The 22,817-nt window shown below is 43.3% G+C and overlaps 1 protein-coding gene across 4 annotated transcripts in view; it reads right to left on the reverse strand.

The window, feature by feature from the left end:
• Window positions 1-18,933, reverse strand: part of KIAA0368 (KIAA0368 ortholog) — a 111,811-nt gene extending 92,878 nt beyond the window's left edge. The window contains exons 1-2 of one of the 4 annotated variants that reach the window (XM_018052592.1): window positions 18,499-18,587; window positions 9,793-9,896 (exon numbers count right to left, since the gene is read on the reverse strand). In XM_018052592.1, coding sequence (XP_017908081.1) covers window positions 9,793-9,814 — 22 coding nt within the window. In that variant the 5' untranslated portion in view covers window positions 9,815-9,896; window positions 18,499-18,587. Of the gene's footprint in view, window positions 1-9,792; window positions 9,897-17,830; window positions 17,901-18,498 lie in introns of those variants that run through there. The other 3 variants (XM_018052591.1, XM_018052589.1, XM_018052590.1) reach the window with 3 other exon arrangements.

Below are 22,817 nucleotides of genomic sequence, written 5' to 3' on the forward strand. Positions count from 1 at the left end.
GTGACAACCTATAATTGACCTCCTTCTGCCTGCTCCTCCAGATTTGCCCCTCCTCCCAGGCCCAGCAACCTGCTACTTTCACCCTGTGAAGCAGACTCGCTATCTAGGTCACTCATTCACTCACACACTCATTCCAGCATGAATCGAAACCCTACTGTGTGCCAGAGCTTGGTGGGCATGGGTACAGGGTAGAGAAGAAAGAAGCGAGGCTGGTGTTCACGCTTAGCACACATGAATGGCATCTGCAGGAGAAAACAACAACAAAAGGCCTGAGACGGACTGCTCAAGACAAGAGCATTTAAGGATGGAAGAAGGAGAGTCTGAGAAAGGGAGGGACAGGCACCCCACAAAAACAGGAAGAAAACGGAGTATGAGGTCATAAGAACTAAGGGAAGAAAAAATGGACTAGTCAGGAAGAACTGGAAAAAATTTGCTCGCCTGTATTAAAAACAAAAAATTTTAAAATTCCATCAGATAAATAAATGACACAAGTGTAAGAAGCAAGATTTTAAAGCTTTTAAGAGAAAAGTGAAAAGGGAACACTAAAGTTCAAGTACAAAGCACAAAAGGCTAATAGGTTAAGATATTAAAATATCATAAAACACACCATAAAGTAAAAGAATAAATTATAAATAGCTACAATGTTATTATATGAAAAGAACTTGAGCAAAGAACATACTTTAAAAACTCCTACAAATCAAGGAAAAGCAAATTAATTCAAACTTTTTAAATGGACAAAGAACATAAGCAGGCAATTCAGAGATGAGAGTCATATATTTAACAACACATAAAAAGATGCTCGATCACACCGATCAGGAATACGCAAACTTACACAATAATGAGATACAATTTCGCACCTTTTACATTAGAAAAATGGGCTTCCCTTGTGGCTTAGCTGGTAAAGAATCTTGCGGGAGACCTGGGTTCAATCCCTGGGTAGAGAAGATCCCCTGGAGAAGGGAAAGGCTACCCACCCCAGGGTTCTGGCCTGGAGAATTCCATGGACTGTATAGTTGCAAAGAGTTGGACACGACTGAGCGACTTTCACTTCACATTAGAAAAAAATCTTCAACTGTTAGTAAGGACTGGAAACCAACCAGGAGGAACTGAGGCTCACTGTTCATGCGGTGTACACTGACAGAGGGCTTCCCTGGTGGCTCAGACGGTAAAGCGTCTGCCTGCAATGCGGGAGACCCGGGTTTGATTCCTGGGTCGGGAAGATCCCCTGGAGAAGGAAATGGCAACCCACTCCAGCACTCTTGCCTGGAGAATCCCATGGATGGAGGAGCCTGATAGGCTACAGTGATACAGTCTCCAAGCAACAAGTCTCTAGGTAAGCAGTCTCCACTGCAGCTCAACAGGCACATCCGTTCAACCTGGCAGCCCTCCTCCAGTGGAATATACTCTAGAGCAGTGCTGGTCAAACTAGTCCACCAGCCCCCTAAGAGAGAAGGAACACTTCTTCCTTCACTAGGAAAGTCTTACCAGCCTAAGAAATGTTAAATAAAATAACAGTGAGGGTTGATTTACATTCTGCCATGAATGCCCCATCTGCAAGACATAATTCCCCAGTCCTCAGAAAACAACCTGTGTATCACAGTCCTGGAGAAAAACTCCCAGGGAGAGACAAGAATAAGGACACCTGTAAGAAACTGCTCCGGGACTTCACTAGTGTCACAGTGGATAAGAATCCACCTGACAATGCACGCCACATGACATGGGCTGGATCCCTGGTGCAGGAAGACTTCACATGCTGCAGGGCAATTAAGCCCATGCGCCTCAACGACTGAAGCCTGCGTGCTTAGAGCCCACGCTCTGCAACGAGGAGCTAGCACACCGCAAGAGAAGACAACCCCCCGCCTGCCACCACTAGAGAAAGACTGCGCAAAGCAACAAAGACCCAGCACGGCCGATAATAAGTGAATAAATAAAAACTTTAAAAATAGAAACCGTTCACTGCCACGGGGTCAGTAAATCAAAGAAAGAACAGAAACAATCTAAATGTCAGTTACTGGGAAAATGGATAAAGCAAATGTGGCAGGCTCATGTAACAGTGAAGTCGGACACCACTGAGCAACTTCACTTTCACTTTTCACTTTCATGCATTGGACAAGAGAATGGCAACCCACTCCAGTATCCTTGCCTGGAGAATCTCAGGGACGGGGGGAGCCTGGTGGGCTGCCATCTATGGGGTCGCACAGAGTTGGACACGACTGAAGCGACTTAGCAGCAGCAGCAGCATGTAACAATGAAAATACGCAAGAGTCACATGGTCACATGGACCAACATAACAATATCTTAAAAACTAAGATCAAACAAAGAAAGCAAGTTGCAGGATTTGTACATTATAATTCCACTCATGTCAAGCTCTTCAGTGTGTGTGTGTGTGTGTGTATTGCTTATGATATACACTGCACAGGAATGACAAGCCCTAGGGGGAAGGGAAGGGAAGGGGAGAGGAGAGGAGAAAAAAGGAAAATTTGTATGGGGTAACACAGGGAGTTTGAATCTTATCAGTAATGTTTAGTCTTATTAAAAAATAAAAGACCTGAAGCTAACAGCAAAAAATGTACAGATCTGACAAAGATGAGTGGGGACATAACTGTTTCTAAGATTATTCGATATATTTTTCTTCATACTAGAAATATTTCACTATGTTAAAAAGGAATATGCATACATACCATAATAATTGTTTTATGATACTATATAAAAAGAAAATATATCAGTAATTTCTCTTTATATTTTCATGTACTTTTCAAATATTCTTCAGTAAAAATATATTTCTTTCAGGAAAAATATCATACAGAGCAAATTTTTTTTTAAATAATTTATGTTTCAAGGATAAAGAAATTTAAAACTTGAAAGGAGCCTTAAAAGAATACGGGAGAACAAAAATAAGAACATTTACTGTTAGAAATGCAAACCAACACAGCCACTTTGGGAAACTAAACACACTCTTACCATACAATCCGCCAAATGCCTTCCTTGGTGTTTACCCAAAGGAGTTGAAAACATATGTCCACAGAGAAACTTGCACACGGATGTTTACAGCAGCTTTATTCATTCAGCCTTACTGCCAACACTTGGAAGCAACCAAGAGGTCCTTCAGCAAGTGAATGAATAAACTGGTACACATAGACAATGAAATATTATTCAACACTAAACAAAAATGAGCTGTCAAACCATGAAAAGGCATGGAAGAATGAACCTTAAAAGCATATTACTAAGTGAAACAAGACGATCTGAAAACACTACATACTATGATTCTATTTGATGTTCTTCAAGGAGACAGTAAAAAGACCAGCAGTTGCCAGGGAAGAAGAGGGGAGGAGGGATGAATACGACAAGCACAGAGAATGGTAAAGCAGTGAAAATACTCTGCGATATTACAATGATGATGTATCATTATACATCTGTCCAAACCCACTGAATACACAACACCCAGAGTCAACCATGGTGTGAACTTCAGAAGAGGGGTGGTTATGATGCGTCAGTGTAGCTCCATCCCTGGTAAGATACGTGCCATCTGGTGGGCAGGGCGAGGCATATGGGAAACCTTTCTGCCTTCCTGTCAGTCTTGCTGCAAACCTAAAACTGTCCTAAAAAAGCCTGTAAAAAACACTTAGTATCGAAGGAAACACATCAGAAACTGAGATTCTTAAATCCCCAAATAAACAATTTTCAGTTTAGCTTACATCAGCTATTATATTCATGTAGGAAAAAAAATCTACTAAGAATAAATATATTCATTCACTTTTCATTAAATAATTCTGATTCTTATTATTCACCTGTCTGCAATTTCTCCAGCTAAAGGGATAGAAAGGACCTTCCTTCCTCCTAACCCTCACGGAAGAAATAACCCAGGAAACGTTTAAGGGCTTCATTTCTGTGTTATCTACCATTAGTCATGAATAATTCTGAAAACATATCATTATCCTTGAGAAACAAAACTGTCCAGATAAATCACTCATTCTTCGTAGCTCTCCAAAAAACATAACTTTGGCCTCTGAGTCAGGGAAGAAACGCTATTTTCTCACAGAATTATAAAAGGTGGCTTTCACTCGTATCATCACTTAAGGAAAAAATATTTTAGAAAATGAAAAAGAAAGAAGAAAAGAAAAAGCAATAACTCATTTTCCTTAGATGAATCACCTCTTCATGACAACTTACACATCAAAACATTCCTTACAAAGTATGCAAGAAAAGCATTTCTGTCAAAAGGACCAGGACTACATTTAAGGTAGTAATTACCCCTAGGTGGTCGAATTTCAGAGGATTCTTTTCTGGCTTGCTGGTTTAATTCTATGTCATTACTAATTTATCAGTATTTCATGAGCATGAATTACTTGTGTAAATTAAAAAGAGAAAAATGGTTATTCCAGGGGGACAGGTTTCAGATTTCTTTACATTTGTTTAAATTCTCTGCAAACAACATTACTTTTTTTTTTCTGAATGTGAAAGCAAATTTTAAATTATAAATGAGGTTGAGAAGCCTGAAGTGGAAGATGAGATTGAAAAGGAAAGCTGAAAATACTTGGACCACTGCTCACAGCATCATTAATCAATTAACAGTCCAACACTACAGGATATTTTGAGAAAGATCTGTCAAGTCACCACTGAAATACACTAGACTATAATAGAATAATTTCACAAGGAAACAGACTCCCTAAAAGTACTCAGTTTCTTCTGCTTCACATGTATGTAAATATACTACAGTCAAAAAGCAGTTTTACACGGCCATTTGAGCCTCAGAAAAACCCTGCGAGGTGAGCAGCTATTGTCTGCATTTGTAGATGAAAAAACGGGCTCAGGATCCTGACTGACTTGCCAAAGGTCAAAGCTAATGACATAGAGTCACAAGTTGAACCAAGAGGTCTTTAACCTCCAAGTGCACAACAGAACACAGTTACCTCCCTCTAAAGTATTACTGCTGTTTACTGAAGTAGGAATATTCGCTTCAACGTACAGATGAGGAAACAGAGCTTACAAACGTAGGAAGTGGCAGGGCTAGGACTCAACCTCCTGGTCCAACTGCAAACCCAATACTCCTTCTGATATGCTACATTACAAGAAAGTGGGCGGGGATGACGCTAAGCCTTGCTAGGCAACGATGTACAAGGTGACTTTGTACCCTGACCACAGCCCATATGACAGGAATGGCCCCTGACTCATCCATCTCTTCCTCAGGTGCACAGAGAAGCTGGAAGAACTAGAGGACCACTAATTCTTAGTTCCGAACCCCTCCTGAGAGCCCCTCTTATATTCGTAAGACTCCCTGACTCCTTATAGTAAGTATCCCATTTTTGCTTATACCACCTTACCACCGGATAAGTTAAGTGAAAGTTGCTCAGTTATGTCTGACTCTTTGCGACCCCATGGACTATACAGTCCATGGAATTCTCCAGGCCGGGATACTGGAGTGGGTAAGCCGTTCCCTTCTCCAGGGGATCTTCCCAAACCAGGAATCAAATCCAGGCCTCCCGCATTGTAGGCAGATTCTTTACCAACTGAGTCACCAGGGAAGCCTCAGGGAAATTCACCTTACCACTGGGTCCAAACGCAAATGGACGGCCTTTGCCAAGAGGCAAAAAAAAAAAAAAACAAAACAACAGATCCACTTCCATTAAAGTACATTAAAAGGGACTTCCCTAGTGGTCCAGTGGTTAAGACTTTGCCTTCCACCGCAGGGGATGCAGGTTTAATTCCCAGTCAAGGAACCAAGATCCCACATGCCTTGCAGCCAGAAAACCAAAACATAAAATAGAAGCAATATGGTAACAGATTAAAAGACTTTAAAATTGGTCCGCATCAAAAAAAAAAAAAATCTTAGGGGAAACACACACACAGAAGTCACTCAGTCGTGTCCAACTCTTTGCGACCTCATGGATTGTAGCCCACCAGGCTCCTCGGTCCATGAGATTTTCCAGGCATGAATACTGGAGTGGGTTACCGTTTTCTTCTCCAAGGAAAAAGGACATTAAAAATGTAAGTAGCAGCTAGAACATGTAGCATATGCCTGGGGTGAATATCAAAGGAGACAGGAAGTCCTTCCTAAGAGTGGACCAGTCCAGCCACAAAGGACCTTCTCAACCATGCATCACGTTGCTCCCCACCAGAAGTCCACACTGCAAGAGCTGCTTAAGTGCACCATGTGTTCTTTCTTCCCAGCTCTTTCTATCGACCTAGTCCCTCATCCAGGAATGCCCTCCCAACCTCTCCTGACCATCTCTCCATCTCCACATACCCAACTCTTCCCCACTTGAGGTCCAGCTCAAATACTACATGCTTCACACCTACACACCCCATTCTGGCTCCACAAACTCTCAAAGCCCTTTTCTACATCTCCCTGGCACTTGTTATCTTTCACTGTGCATTTTGCCACTGGCCAATCTTCCCAAGACCGTACAGCTCTGTGAGATGTGCTTCCACATGACGGTACCCATTTGTTCATCCATCTCCAGAACTCTGCAGGCTGAGACACTGTGACTTAGTCTCTTAGTATCCCAGCATTTAACTCAGTGCCTCACAGAAAGAAGCTGCTCAAATTCCTGTTGGGTATATGCAATATTAATTCCTCATGCATTGGAAAAGCTATTTAGGTTGATAACTCTGCAGCAAAGGAAAGGAGGGGATTGGTAGCAATTCATAACACATGACATCAGAATCTCTTGGGAAAGGGACTGTATGTTTTTAATATCATGACAAGTGCTTAAGGCTTTTAAAAAAGAAAGAAGAGGTAGAAAGAAATCCAGAAGGTTTGAAGATGACAGATCTGTTCTGCTCCAAATAAGGAGGAGTACAGAAGTTATCGCAAAGAGAAGGATAGGAGAAAAAAAGAAAGATGGAAGGGGAGGACAGACCAGGAAAGGGCAGAAAGTCAAGGCCTTTCCCCATGACTCACTACATCTATGAGTTAAGAGCTGCTTTAGAGCTAAGTGAATTCCTGAAATGCTTAGGGAAAGAGGGGTGTGTCTATGTGTCTGTGTGTATCTGTGTGTGTGTGTGTCACCAGTGAAACACGTTAGGTTTCATGTCCAAATTAACAAGGGTGTGTATGTGTCTGTGTCTGTCTGTATCACCAGCGAAACACATGGGTTTCATGTCCAAACTGACAAGGGTGGAACCAAAACACTTTTTTTCAGAAATGGGGCCCAGAAGCTAAGAAAAGCATTAAGTTAAATTAAACTAAAAAATTCACAACAATTGGATGTGATAGAGTACAGGCATAGTGCAGTGAGTCCCTCTGGACTTTGACAATCTCTGCAATTAGGAGATAAAGGCTAAAACTACGAAGAACATGGACGCCCTAGCTGGAATCTAGATTTTATATGTAATACTCAATCTCTTCCGGTAGATCAATCTACCAGAATTTAAAAATCTAACCACATACTAACTGGAAGTGTCAGTCTACATCATCTATTGAAATTTCCTGGTGGCTCAGACATCTGCCTGCAATGTAGGAGACCTGGGTTTGATCCCTGGGTCAGGAAGATCCTCTGGAGAAAGAAATGGCAACCCACTCCAGCACTCTTGCCTGAAAAAGTCCATGGACGGAGGAGCCTGCAGTGGGCTGCAGCCCATGGGACTGCAGAGTCGGACACGACTTAACAACTTCACATCTATAGATTCCTGTTACCCATTTTGGGTCACCAAATGTCACTCTAATACTTGGCAAAATCTAAATGAGGTCAGTAGGATACTTCTTTGGGAATTAATGCTTACAACTGTGATGTCATTCTGTTTCTAAAGACAGCCTTGCCCCTATTTCCCAGTTTGTTTTTTTTAAGGAACTCATTAAACACAAACGTATTAAAAAGAAAATGTCGAGCAGTCCAGCAGTAAATACAAATATAGTAAGATGGGTGGCTGGGGGAGGGGGGCAGGGAGGGAGGGGGAGGTGCGGAATCCATTCCCAGTAGGAGATAATCCTCCATGCTGCCTGCAGCAGTTGCCTCCCTCCAGCCAGGGCAGCCCAAGAACCCAGCGGGCAATAGATAAGAGCCTTCTCAGGCAATGATGTCCTGAGCAGGAGGTTCCAGCTGACAAAGTCCCTGCTCAGACTCCTTCGCCCCAGAACCAAGGCAATCAGACAAGCCATCTTCCTGTTCCCCAATCCACCAGTCTCAAATAACCCCAGGGCCCCAGCAGACACTCCCGTGTGGAAACCCCTGCATCAGGATGCACTAGTGACTAGACTCTTTCCAGGGAAGAGGAAAGTGGCCTTTCTTCTTCAGCTACTTCAGAAGTCCTAGCCATCTGCAAATGTCAGGCTACTTTAAGCCCACTACCAACCCATGATAGCCCAGAGCAATGCTCTTCCCTCCCTGCTCACACACACACAGCCCCTCACTCCCCCGCTAACCAACCCCTGCAACAGCACACACAAAGAGGGTGGGGTGGAAGAAATCACAGTCGGCTTGGCAGGGCTGGGTCAAGTGAAGAAACAGCAGTGCTCACCTGTCCCCTAGATTTAATGAATGTGGGCCGAACTCCAGAGGCACTGAGGCCACAAACACTCCCAACCCCCAAAGAGGCCCTTTCCCCCAGAGGCAGCCGCTGGCAGAGGCCCAGTCAGAAATCAGTGTTAGTAAACTGATGAGCAGAAAGATTAGTTCAGCTTATGAAAGTCAGCTTAAAGGAGATGATACATACTATGCAAGAGGTCAGACTGCATAAAAGTCAAATGTGTGCTGGTTAAGATCCACCCAAAGCAGTTAATTACTTACGACAATGCTCACTTGGATGTGTAAACTCTGGAAAGCTTTTTATTTAAGTCATTATTTAAATCCCAGCATTTGTGGTTTGACCTGCTTGCCTTCAGTCTATCGTAATTAACACATCTATCCATGTAGGCCCATGAAAAAGCTCCAAGAAAAGAATCTAGGCGCAAATAATGTCCTCATTTCTCTCCTAAATCCTTTCCCCAACCTTTCAATTTTCCACCTCTCTGTTATGGAACAAAAATATGTGAAATAGCAAAAATAAACTCGAGTTTATTCTAAAGTTGAACTTTGGTTTATAAAATATTCCATTCATTCCGTCACTTGAAATTCCACGTAAATGAATTAAGGCATCATACACCATTAGCAGCAAAGTACACACCAAGAAACACTAGAATGAACTGGGCGAAGAGGAATCCAGTAGTTAAATTGAAAGACAGCAACAAAATGTACCTTCGGACTGAAGCTACCAAATCTCAGGTACTCATGGATATTGAACTCATAATATCAGAGAATTACAATCTGAATTTAGAGTTTCAATCACAGGACTATCCAGCGTCACCCAAGAGTGAACCCGACACCATATTCTTGTTCAGCCTCGGAATGAAGTAGAATTAATGGCTTTTCCATCACAGTACATGTCAAACTGGCAGAATTACGAATACCCAATTATCCTGATGATGCCTTTCTCAACAGCTCTTTTCATAAATAAAACAATTAAACCCATGATGACCCTCCTGGAGCACATAAGGTCATGCTTTTCTGGTTGTGGTATACAATGCTACTTGTGAACTGACACCCACACCCTCTTCCTTGCACACACTGCTGAGTAGCACCTTTAAGGTTTATCTTTTCCTTGATAATTTTTTTAAATGTTAATATTTATGTGATGACAAGAGAATAGAAGCTTCACATAAATAAAAACTAATATGAACTTTCACTGGTTATCTCAGGACAGTCAGAGGAGAAAAACCCATGAAGATCTGGTGGGGGAAAGCTACTTGATAAATTTATGCATTTTTAAATGCTACTACAAAAAATGCACACATCCTAAGGAACTAAATCTACTAACCTCTACAATCAATGTGATACATGGTTTATCCAGTCTTGGCAAAAATCCTCTGGATCACCAATGGTATGTTCATCCACTCGTACATATGCAATTGTATAAAGAATCTATTATTTAGAACACCAGGGAAAAAAAAAACAATTAAAAGATTTATATTTATAGCTACCATTTAAAAGAACAAAATAAGCAATTTTCATTTTTATGCTAAGATCTCCTACTTTGATGCATGCCGTGCTTTTGCAAATTCAGAATAAGGGGGGAAATTATAGTCATTACCAAATTGGAGAAGTAGTAAGGAACATGTCCATAAATAAAATTTGGTGTGTAGAAATAAGGTCCTACTGTGTGGGACAGGGAACTATATTCAATATCCTGTAATAAACCATACTGTAAAATAACATGAAAAGGAATAAATATGTATAACAAGCACTTTGCTGTACACCAGACACAACACTGTAAATCAAGTATGCTAAGTTAAAGAAAAATTGAGTGTGTAGAAGTAATACGCTAATACTTTATATATTATATATATATACACATATATATATACACACACACACACATACTGGTAGTTATTAAGGCTAAAAACTCCAATAAACATACATATTGTGCGTGTACATATATATCATAAACATACAAAACTTTACATTAAAATTAGAACAAAGTGTCTGATTTATACCATATTTTTATAGGAGCATTAGTGGATGGGCACACATGCTATTAACACATTACAACAATTGAGAATGTAAATGGTCGATAGTCATTACCCTGGGAAACCTTTGCCCTCTTTTGACACTTTTGATCCCCTTCCCTGGTTCTTTCTGACTTCCTCTCATCCTTATCTATGCATAGCCCCCAGACAGCTGTCTTCTGGACAATCTGTCCACATCACCCCACATTCTCCCAAGCCTCAGAATCAAAGTTCCCACACATCTGCAACCCATGTGCCCAGCACTGTATCAGTCCTTAGCGTGTATCATCTCTTTCCACTCTTAGAACAACCCTGTAAAATAGCTCTGTTATCCCACTTTACAAATGAGAAATCCAGGCCCAAAAGTTAGGTCCTTTGACATTAAAACTTAAAAATGGCAGGGATCTCCCCAGTGGTCCAGTGGTTAAGAATCTATCTTTCAATGAAGGGTATGTGGGTTGGATCTCTGGTCTGGGAACTGAGATCCCACCTGCTGCAGGCCAACTAAGCCTGTGCAACGCTACTAGAGAGAAGCTTGCAAGTCACAACTAAGACCTGAAACAACCAAATAAATACCTAAAAAAAATAAAATGTGGCAAGGTCAGGATTCAAAACTAGTTCTGACTTCAAGGCCAGAGGTTTTAGTCACTATTCAAAACAGTCTCCCTAGACAACTCAACATGGGTGCCTCAATAATTTAACCCATTCATTCAACAAATGATTCACTATTTCTTGAACACAATCCTGTTCTCTCTTATCTCTACTCTTAACTCCCAAAATCTGTCTAGAGGCTACATTCTCTCTCCTTGTAATCTCTCAGGTAGATTCTTGGAATCATTTCTAACTCCTCCAATGAATAGCTCCCTACTATTCAGCCAACAGTTTCTGCCTGTTTTCAGGATTTTAGATTATATTACCTGTTGAATCCACTTCCACTATCCCAGTTCAGACCTTAAGCTTCTGCTAACTTGGCTACTGTAATATTTACCTTCCTTTTAGTCTTGCTGCTCTTGGTCTCTGGACCCTTGCAATCAGTGTTAACATCACGGCCACCTGTTAAACTTATAAAAGGATCTACTCAGGTTACATTCCCTGCTTAAAAGCCTTTGATGGTCCTCTACTGTCTACAGAATAAAGTTCAGACTAGTTGTGTGGGCATTCGTATGCAAGCCAGTCCCAACCTATCTTCCCAGCTTTACTTCCTACCACCATCCCTCACCAAGAATAATAATTTATATAGAATTTAACTGTCTGTACATTGCATTAACATGCATTTCTTATGGGAAAGAAACGGAGACTTAGTAAGGAAATATAATTTGCTCAAGATCTCAAACTGTAAAAGGCAGAAAGGGCCAATCTCTTAACTCCAATCTTTGGAGTTCCATGGACAGAGGAACCTGACAGGCTACAATCCATGGTGTCTCAAAGAGTCAGACATGAATGAACAACTAACAAAAAATACTACACTGAATGATAAGCTCTGTGAGGCCAGGACCATAAGCTAGTTACTCCATTTTTAAAGTCTGCTTATTGAACCAGAAAATGTGTAGGGAAAACAAGGCATTTAAGACAGCAAGCATCATGGCAGAGACTGGTCAGGACTGAAACCAGAGACCAACAACTTGGATCAAACCATCTGGGCACACTGGCAGTGCCTACAATTTTAACATCTATCTTCTGAACAAAGTCAAATGCCCCAGTGCCAATTATTCTCGCCTACATTGGCCCTTATGAAACATTACAAGTTAGTGCAAGCAGAATTCAAAACAAGAGGAGGTAAAAGTGAAAAACGACAAATTATAAAAAGCAGAAATACCATCACTATTTTCCATTCTAACCTTCCTTTTTAGCTAAGTAATCAAAACGGAGATGATACTGGCTTGATTTAGCCTGTTTACACAGCTCAGCTCAGCTGCATGCATGGCTGCCATTAAAACAGCCGTCTCTTGGGGGCTGTTTCAGTGTGCTCACAGACTCATGTTCACCTACACAGCTACACACACAGCCTCCCTGTCTCATTCCCTAAAAGAGCCACTAAGATGCCTGGCACTGGCAGAGACTCTCTCAGAAGACATATGACATGACGACTATCTAGCCAACATCTGAAAACTAAAGTGGCTGTGTCGAGCGGTCAAGCTGAGTAGCATCCATGTGTTTGAGAGTCCAGGCTGTTGCTCCTTCCTGAGTTGCCTTTACCCCAAAGAAGATCAGGTTCTAAGGATGCCTTAGAATTATACAGCCCAAAATACGAAACCAATGAACAGCTGACCAGGTGAAAAGTCTCAAATGCTTCCTCTCCTGTCAGATCTCCCTACCCACTGCTAAAATATAACTACAATGTCAACATTTCCATGCATTGGCAGAGGATAATATTGGAAGAAAAACTAGACATGCCTTGCACTGAATTTCATCCCATTTCAAACAGTTACATTACCCTAAATATAAAGAAAGAAAACTACAGACTGTGATCTTAATTTACAAACTAGATTTCAGAACTGCCTTTAGCAGTCAGAAATAATTGTTCTCTATTTCAGCATCTTCCCCAAAAATCTATTATGTCCTACTCAATGAACATCAGAATCTTACAACACTTTATACATGATAAGAGGTTTCTTCTGGAGGCTAGCAAGACATTGGGAAAAAAGCCATGCTGATCTTCTTATAAACTGTATTTTCCCCTTCAGAGACAGTAGTACAGCAGTAGCACGGGATTAACATAAACTCTGGAATCAAAGACTCTGAGTTCAAGCCCCAGCTCTGTAATATGAGACAGCTCTACCAGACAGTAACAGTACCAAAGTCACAGGGTTGTAAGGATTCAACCAATTAACATGTACAAAGTGATCAGAACACAACAGTAAGTTCTCAATAAACATTAGCTTTACCATTGTTCTATTACAATCACCTGATTCAAAGTGACAATGACAGGATGTTTGTGAAAGGATAAAAAATTTTAACAAATTCCAACCCAAGATTATCCTGCTTACCTTTTGGCAACCTTCATACATGATACCACTCCATGACACTACTCGGAAAAAAAGAGAGAGAGAGAGGGAGAGGGAGAAAAGAGAAGAGAAGAGAAGAGTAAAAGACAAGCCTACCCATCAGTTTTCCTCCTCAGGAGCTCCTAGAGTGTGGTAGCAGATACACTGAGAGCAGCTATAGATTCCATTTAAATTTTTAACATGCATATCACTTCAAGTGCAATGGTAAAACGCAATGATTTAAAATCGACAGAAAGGCAGTGTTACCAACTACACATCTCAAAATAACAGACCTGAGGACCAAAACTGTTAGTATTACTCTAGTATAATCTATAACAACTCATACAGTTTGGGCCTGACATATCTCTTTACATGTATTCTTCCTCTTTCTTCTCAACAGTATTTTAATTCCATCAGCAGACTTCTTTTGTCACCCACAGCAGTGTAAAAAAAGCAGTCAGATAACTGGACTAAAGTAACATGTCGCTGAGAAGTTAGGAATGCATCTGACTTCATCTCTTCATCAGCATGAACACTCTACGACAGGGGTCCCCCACCTCCAGGTTCCTATTAGGAAGCCAGCCAGGCAGCAGGAGGTGAGCTGCAGGCAGGCGAGGCTTCCTCTGTATTGACAGCCACTCCCCATCGCTCATATTACCACCTGAGCTCCGCCTTCTGTCAGATCAGCATTTGATTCTCAAAGAAGCGCAAATCCTACTGTGAACTGTACATGCAAGGGATCTAGTTTGCTCCTTCCTTATGAGAATCATCCCCAAACCACCCCCTACCTCCAGTCCATGGAAAAACTGTCTTCCACAAATCCGGTCCCTGGTGCCCAAAAGGTGGAGGCTTGCTGCTCTATGGTACACCGGGGTACACAGCCTACAGGCTGGCTACCGATGCCCGTGAGCCATCTGCGATCCAACTCTAACTCTACCACCTACTAGCTGTGGGATCTTGGGAATCTAAAACACCTGTTTTCCATGCCATAAAACAGCAGTAATAACTTTACCTACCTCTCAGGATTATACTGACGAATAAAACAATATATACAAAGCACTTAAAAGAATGCTAGTGCTGAAATACTGAAGTGTACTGTTGTCTCCAATTCACTTTGAAATGCATCAAAATAAGATGGATTGAGTACTTAACACCACTGAACGGTACACTTAAAAATGGCTAAGATGGTAGATTTTGTTACGTATGTGTATCTTACCACAATCCTTTTTTAAACAAAAATAACAAAATAATTAAAATAACACTGTAAAGTGTGGCTTGAAAATGGACAGATATGTGATAAAGCCAGTAGTGAAACATCATATGTAGAATCAACTTTTCTGTATGTCCGTGAAGATTTTTATAATAAAATATCGGGGGGAGGGAACAATGCTGGCATCAAGTAGTTTGCTTTTATTATCATCTACTGGGGCTTCCCTGGTGGCTCAGATGGTATAGAATCCGTGTGCCAGGGCAGGAGATGTGCCGTTCAGTCCCTGGGTCCGAAAGACCCCCTGAAGAAGAAAACAGCAACCCACTCCAGTATTTCTGCCTGGGAAATCCCATGGACAGAAGACCCTGGTGGACTACTGTCCATAGAGTCATACAGAGTCAGACACGACTGAGCAACTAAGCATAGAGCACACACAGCATCTACTAGTCATAAACAACAACCAGCAAATATTCAGATACTTAGCTCCTTTTTTTTTTTACAGCCATCTCTCCTTTTATTACAGCCTTTCTGAAACTGAAAGTGATTTTAAGTTCCTTATATATATGTGCAGTATATTATGACTGTAATTTCAAGTTAAATTATTCTAAGGTATCAACTACCAAGTACTTAATCTCTCCTTAAATACAGAAACCAAGTCAACAGACATCTGCAGTCAATGACTGGGGATTTGGCCAAACAGAACGAAAAGGCAAGGACTAGAATAACTTCCTCCTAACTTTTCCAGTAGCTGCTAAAGCCAATAAATTCCTTAACCAGAAGAACTACAAACATCTTAACAGGTACTGATGTAGAGGAGTACACATGTATACAAATACATCAGCCACTTAAGAATGAGATCCAATTCTTCCTCAAGTTTTGTTCCCCATTCCAACTAGTAATTTATAGTTTAATGTGTTTAGTGGTATAACATGAATTCAGGTATCTAGCACTGGAACCACTTAGAAAGTCAAACCACCTCACACTCCTTGGGATGGCTGCTATCAAAAGTACAGAAAATAACAAGCGTTGGCAAGGTTCTAGAAGAAAACTGGAGCCCTTTGTTTACTGCTGGTGGGAACATAAAATCATATAGCCACTGTGGAAAACAGGATGGCAGTTCCCAAAAAAATTAAAAATAGAATTATCATATCATACAACAACAATTCCACTTTGGGGTATACATACAAAAGAACTGGAAGCACAATCTCAAAGAGATACACGCACATTCATATTCATATCAGCAATAGTCACAACAGATAAAACATACCAGCGTATCTATCAACAGACAGATGAGTGGATGAGAAAATATGAAATATACCTACAATGGAATATTAGCCTTAAAAAGGAAGAAAATCCCGTCACATGCTACAGCATGGATGAACCCTAAGGATATTACGCCAGATGAAATAAGCCAGTCACAGACAAATCTTGTATGAGTCCACTTACATGAAATATCTAGAGATGTCAAAATCATAGAGACAGAAAGTAAAATAGACGCTGTCAGGGGCTGGGAGGTGGAGGAGGAGGAGGAGGAGGAGGAGGAGGAGGGATTTAGTGAGCAGTGAACTTCAGTTTTGCAAGATGAAAAGTATTCTCAAGGTAAATGGTGGTGATGGTTGCATAACAATATGAATGTCCTTAAGACCACTGGCCTGTACAGTTAAAAATGGTTATGACGGTAAATTTCATGGTACGTTTATTTTACCACAATAACAAAAAATGGAAGAAAAAAGATCAGGGAGCTGACCTCCTCAGAAAGCCTGGTGGTGGTGCTCCAGCTTGACAATAACAGGCAAGCGACAACTCTGTGACTATCAGCCCCTGTCTATCTCTAACCACCGCAAGAGACCCAATCTACTCAGGCTCTGTATCCTAACCAGGGTCACATCAATTCTTTATTTCAGCTTCAAAATGACCAAACACCACTACTGCTACACCAGTTTTGTGTCAAAGCAGCAGGGAAATTTAACTCTCTAAACACGCCTCCTCTTTAAAACAAAGATAATTTCTACCTACCTGCTTTAGTAGGCTGTTACGAGGGGAAAAGTGAGATCATGCATATTAAAGTAGCTTTAAACAGCCAAAGACCAAAGAAACAGAAATTATTATTATGTGTACAACTACTTTCATATGGAAATTGAGAGAGGGGGCTGTAACAACAGAAACTTCCCAAGGCTTGTTACACCTGTCCCAGGTTTCATTCCATTTAAAACTCACAGCATCCCTAAATAATACCTTTCTTGTTTTTGATCATAAACTGAAGGGCAGCACGGAGAAACCCAACACTTCAACTTAAAGCTTTATATCCAAACACCCCCAAACGCAATCAGACATTATCTTACAAGTCCTAGGAAAATTCGATTTTTTTTTGACCCCCAGCGTGGGCCTGCGGCGCCCGGGAACTACACTTCCCACAAAGCACCGAGGCGAACCCGGGCGGCGGGCGGAGCGGCCTGTGATTCAGGGTGACCACCGCTTTCCCCGAACGTAGATCGCCGTCCCCCGGAAAACTGCAACGTTTAAGGTCAAGTGTGCACTGGCTCTCCTTTCCCAGAGCGCTGTCACCCCGAGGCTTCCCCTGCAGCTAGCGCCGCGACCCTCTCTGCCCCCCAGTCCTTCCTGCTCCACCTGAGGGTCACCGCCTATTCTTGACCTTCCGCTGATTTCCAGAGTGTCACAACACGGCACCTTCTCCCCCTCCCCGAAAGCGCTATTTCCAGAACTCGCCCCACACTTAGGACCGGAGAAATCCACGGAGAGGTCAGACGGGACGGTGGGCACAGCCCGCCACCCTGGGGCTCCGGCCGCTCCGCCAGCCCAGCCTCAGCGGGCAGGGGAGCTAGGCTTCCCCCCCAAACACACCGAGCCGAGGCGGATCGCACACAGAGGGCTCCTCCCGGGGCTCCGGTTTCAATTTCGCAACGTGACGGTGCAAAGCTGAGGCCTACAAACGCCAGCGGTGGCGGCGGCGGCCCGCCCGCCCACCAGGCCCGAGCGCCCCAGCCCCCCACACGCCGCAGCCGCGGCCCGCCAGTCCGTCCGTCCAGCCCGTCCCGCCCGGCGACCCGACCCTCCCGTCCGGCCCCGGCCGCCGCACCCCCGGCCCGGCGCGGCGCTGACTCCGGCTCGCGGCCGCAGGCTTGCCGTGGCACTTACTCAGCTCGTCCTGGGAGGCGGAGGCGGCGGCCGCAGCCATGTTGCGCCGGGGAGGGAGGGAGGGGCCGGAGGGGGAGGGTGCGGACGGGCGGCGCGGTGGGCTCGCCGCTCGCGGTGCGGCGGGGGCCGGGAGCCGCCTCCGGTCGCTCGGCGCGGGCCGCGCTGCGCCCGCGAGGCCCGCCCGCCCGCCGCCGCCGCCGCCGCCGCCGCCGCCTGCGTCCTCCTCGCTGCACGCGTCGCTCTCCCAGTCCCCCGCGAGCTCGCGGCTGGGGCGCTCCCGCAGCCCGGCGCCTCTGCGGAGCAGCCGCCGTCGGTCGGCCGAGTCCCCCGTGCGCCCGGCCCGCGCGGCGGCTCTGCGGCTCCGCGCCGCGCTCGCCCGACTCACGCCGGTTTTATATTTAGAAAGAGCTGAGCCATCCTCCCAGCGGCCCCCCCGCCGGGCCCCTTGCGCGCCCGCCTGCCCGCCCTCGCTCGCTCGCTCGCTCGCTCGCTCGCGGCTCGTCCTGCCCACCTGCCGCCGCCCGCCCCGCGCGCGGGAGCTGGCCCCGCGTGCGCTCCCCGCGCGGACCCCGCACGCGGCGGCCTGCGCCGGCGGCCCGGCCTAGCCGCTTCCGCGCCCGCGCAGCCTGCGGCGGCCCCGGAGCGAAACAAACGCGCGGGCCTCTGACCTGAGTCCGAGCCGGTCTCCATGCCGGGGATGCTGCGCTCGGCGCCGCGACGTGGGCGCCCAGAAGTGAGGCGAGCGGCGAGCTCGGCCCCCGGGGAGCCGCGCGCTGCCGTCCGTGAGGGGCTTGGCCGAGCTGGCCCGGGCTGCCGACCGGGGAAATCCTCGAGGCCGGGCCGGAGCTCTTTCTGTAAAGGTCTGTGGTTGTCACGTTGGCTGGTCCCGACCTGGAGAAACACGCCCGTCCAAAGGAAGAGACGTGGACTCGGAAAAGTAAAGCTGGGTTCAGAGTCGGCGGGAGGAAGCCCCGCCCTGCGCCTCCCGCCGAACTTCTCAGCCCTGCCGCTGACTCAGTCCCGGGCGAGCCCCGGCGCAGCGATCGGCCCTCGACCCTGCTCGCTGGGCTTCTTTTATACTTAAAGGCAGTCATAGAGTGTAGGTTTCTGATGCTCTTAGAACTAGGACTACCCAGTGAGGGAAGATCACTACTCCAACTAAAAGTTCAATAAACTAGGATTTTTAAAGTTCAAATGCAAGTTTGTATGCTTACAGGAGCTGTTTTCTTACATTTTTGTTGCAATCCCTACGTTCTTTTTGGTAACCCGAGTGATTGAGTTTGAATATAGTGATTTAAACTTTACGCCTTGTTTGCCCGTGACGTCACTTAGTTAAGGCGTTTGCATAATTGCTTTACTTCAAGTGATAGTACTGGCATAACAAATTAGGTACAAGATCAGGTACATTTTGTGTGTGTATAAGAAGAAATTAAGATCCTAAGTGAGTTGAAATTGTGTTTATCTCTAAAAGAAATCTATAAAAACCTAGTTAATCTCTTGAAAAATGAATACGTACCATTCCAGATGTAACTTGTGCAAGTACAAGATACTTACACAACAGTAAAGACGTTTGTGTCCTTTATTGCTTTTACTATAGAAATTATACACGATCTTTGCAAAATTTTTAAATATTCAGAATTTAAAATTGAAAGTGAAAGAAAGCCCTTGCGCCCTCCCACCATCTCACTCCCCAGAGAAAACTGCAGTTTAACGGGTGCACTTGAATGTACATCCTCCAAGGCCTTGTCTCTGTGTACACATGTATAAAGCCCCCAAAGTAAATCAGTGAGGAGGGGGTTCAGATTCATGATAAAAATTCTGTATCACTGTTTGTCCCCCGTAAATATTGTGCCGCGTTAACTCAAAAAGCTCTACACCACCACCAGTTTTTGTTGATGACTTCATAGTATGTTAAGTTAATCAGTCCCTTTTTTTGAGGACGTTTTGCTTCTTTTGTTTGATGGTGACACAAAAGTCGACGAACTATTTGCAAATAACACAATACCGAAAATATAAAGTAGTTTGTTCCCCACCTCCCTGCTCGCCATCCCCTCGTCTTACCTACTGGAGATGATTCCTGTTAACAGCTTGGTGTATACAACCTTTCCTGATCATTTCTATGAATGTATAGATAGCATGACTACCAAGGACTAGTATAGGGAAATTTTCATTTCCCAAAACCTCCAATTGATCCTTGTAAAGCTACCCCTCCTCCAAAGTACATGTGTGTGTTGTGTGTGCTCAGTCACTTCAGTGTATCTAACTCTGTGACCTCCAAAGTATAGAATCTAAGTTCAAAAAAGAGTCGTTTGTAATTTTGACTTTCAAACAAAGCCAGTTAGCAACTTATAAATTCCTCCTATGTAGAAATTCCAGATTCCCACATGTGTGCAAATCACATATAGGTATGTTCATTCTCACAAAAATGGAATCCTACGATGTGTGTTCTGTAACTTTACCTTTCAAACAATATATCACAGGTATCCTTCTTTATCAGTAATAATAGCTAATACTAATTGTGCCAGACACTACTTAAAGTGCTTTACTTGGATGAATTCGTTTAATCCTTACAGATCTTATGAAGTAGGAATTTTTATGAGATAGGGTGATTGAGGAACAACTCTAAAGTGCCAGAAACTAGTAAGTGGTTAAGGAGGAATTTGAACGCAAATAGCATGGCTCTAGAATTTGCATTCTTAACCACTCTGACCTGTATGTGGAGAACTACCTTATTCTTTTAAATGACCGCATGATAGTCTTCTTTACAAAGACTTGCAAAAAAAAGAAAACCTTCATGAAAAGTACATGACAAAATTTAACGATTCCCCTATTGAGCATTTGAAAGTGAAGTCGCTCAGTTGTGTCTGACTCTTTGCGACCCCGTGGACTGTAGCCCACCAGGCTCCTCTGTCCATGGGATTCTCCAGGCAAGAATACTGGAGTGGGTTGCCATTTCCTTCTCCAGGGGATCTTCCCAACCCAGGGATTGAACCCAGGTATCCTGCATTGCAGGCAGACACTTTAACCTCTGAGCCACCAGGGAAGCCTATTGAGCATTTAGGTTTCTGCAAAACTGCTACTGTAAAACATTCCTATATATTTATGAAGTCACATATTTCTGTATGTAGACTTGGAATTGTTGGGGGGGGATGGCTTTACCATTTCATTATACACAGTACTTTATAGCAGTTTATAATGCTGCTTCTAAGCTTTTTTTTTTAATAGTTGCTTCTCCCTTCAAACTATTAATAGTACATTTTCCCCACTAAATAGTATCATCATCTTACTAGGGACTTTGGTTTTGAATAGTAGCCTTGGGATACTTCCTGTCTAGAATTTACTTCAATTTTAAAAAACAAACAAGAGGACTGTTGGTGGGAATAGAAATTGGTGCAGCCACTATGGAAAATAGTGTGGAGGGTCCTCAAAAAATGTCCAGTGGTTAGCACTCCATGTTGTCACTGCTAAGGTTCAATCCCTGGTCACAGAATTAAAATCCTACAAGTGGCACAGTGCAGCCAAAAAAAAATTTTTTTTGAAAATAGAACTACCATACAATCCAGCAACTTCACTTCTGGGTATTTACCTGAAAAAAAACAAAAATACTAATTCAAAAAGATACATGCACCCCAATGCTCATAGAAGCATTATTTACAATAGCCAAGATATGGAAGCAACCTAAGTGTCCATCAATAGATGAATGTGTAAAGAAATGGATATAGATATATAGGAATAGTATTCAGCCATTAAAATTTTTTTGCCATTGGCAACAACATGGATGAATATAGGTGGCTTTATGCTAAGGGTCCATCTAGTCAATGCTATGGTTTTTCCAGTAGTCATATATGGATGTGAGAGACTATAAAGAAAGCTGAGTGCTGAAGAATTGATGCTTTTGAACTGTGATGTTGGAGAAGACTCTTAAGAATCCCTTGGACTGAAGGAGATCCAACCAGTCCATCCTAAAGGAGATCAGTCCTGAATATTCATTGGAAGGACTGATGCTTAAGCTGAAACTCCAATACTTTAGCCACCTGATGCAAAGAACTGACTCATTGGCAAAGACCATGACGCTGGGAAAGATTGAAGGCCAGAGGAGAAGAGGACAAGAGAGGAAGAGATGGTTAAATGGCATCACCAGCTGGATGGACATGAGTTGAGCAAGCTCCAGCAGTTGGTGATGGACAGGGAAGCCTGGTGCACTGCAGTCCAGGGGTCACAAAGAGTCAGACACAACTGAGTGACTGAACTGAACTATTAGGCTAAGTGAAATAAGACAGAGAAAGACAAATACTGTATGACTTCACTTACATGTGTCATCTAAAAGGCAAAACAAAAAATAAAAGCTGACTCATAGATAGAACAAACAGGTAATGCCAGAGGGGAAGAGAACAGACAGTAAAATGGGTGATGGGGATTAAGAGGTACAAACCTTCAGTTATAAAATAAATCAGCACAGGGATATAATATACAGCACAGGGAATATGGTCAATAATAATAATTTTGCATTAGGACAGATAGTTACTAGACCTATTTTGTTGATCATTTACTTCGTAATGTATGCACATGTCAAATCACTATGTAGTACACTTGGTGGCTCAGAGGTTAAAGCGTCTGCCTGCAATGCTGGAGACCTGGGTTTGATCCCTGGGTCGGGAAGATCCCCTAGAGAAGGAAATGGCAACCCACTGCAGTATTCTTGCCTGGAGAATCCCATGGACGGAGGAGCCTGGTGGGCTACAGTCCACGGGGTCGCAAAGAGTCGGACACAACTAAGCAACTTAATTAACTAGCTAGCACTTGAAACTAACATAATATTACACATCAACTATACTTTAAAAACCAGATAAATAATTCAGGGAGATTAAGAAGGGGGCCAGGAAAAGGCCACTAAAAAAATAATAATACATCACTAAATCCAAGAACTAAAAATATATGTCTTTTATACCTTAGAAGTCATTCTCCCCTCTGCTAGGTCCTACTCACA

Source organism: Capra hircus, chromosome 8 (assembly GCF_001704415.2).
Source record: "Capra hircus breed San Clemente chromosome 8, ASM170441v1, whole genome shotgun sequence".
Lineage (NCBI taxonomy): Eukaryota > Metazoa > Chordata > Mammalia > Artiodactyla > Bovidae > Capra > Capra hircus.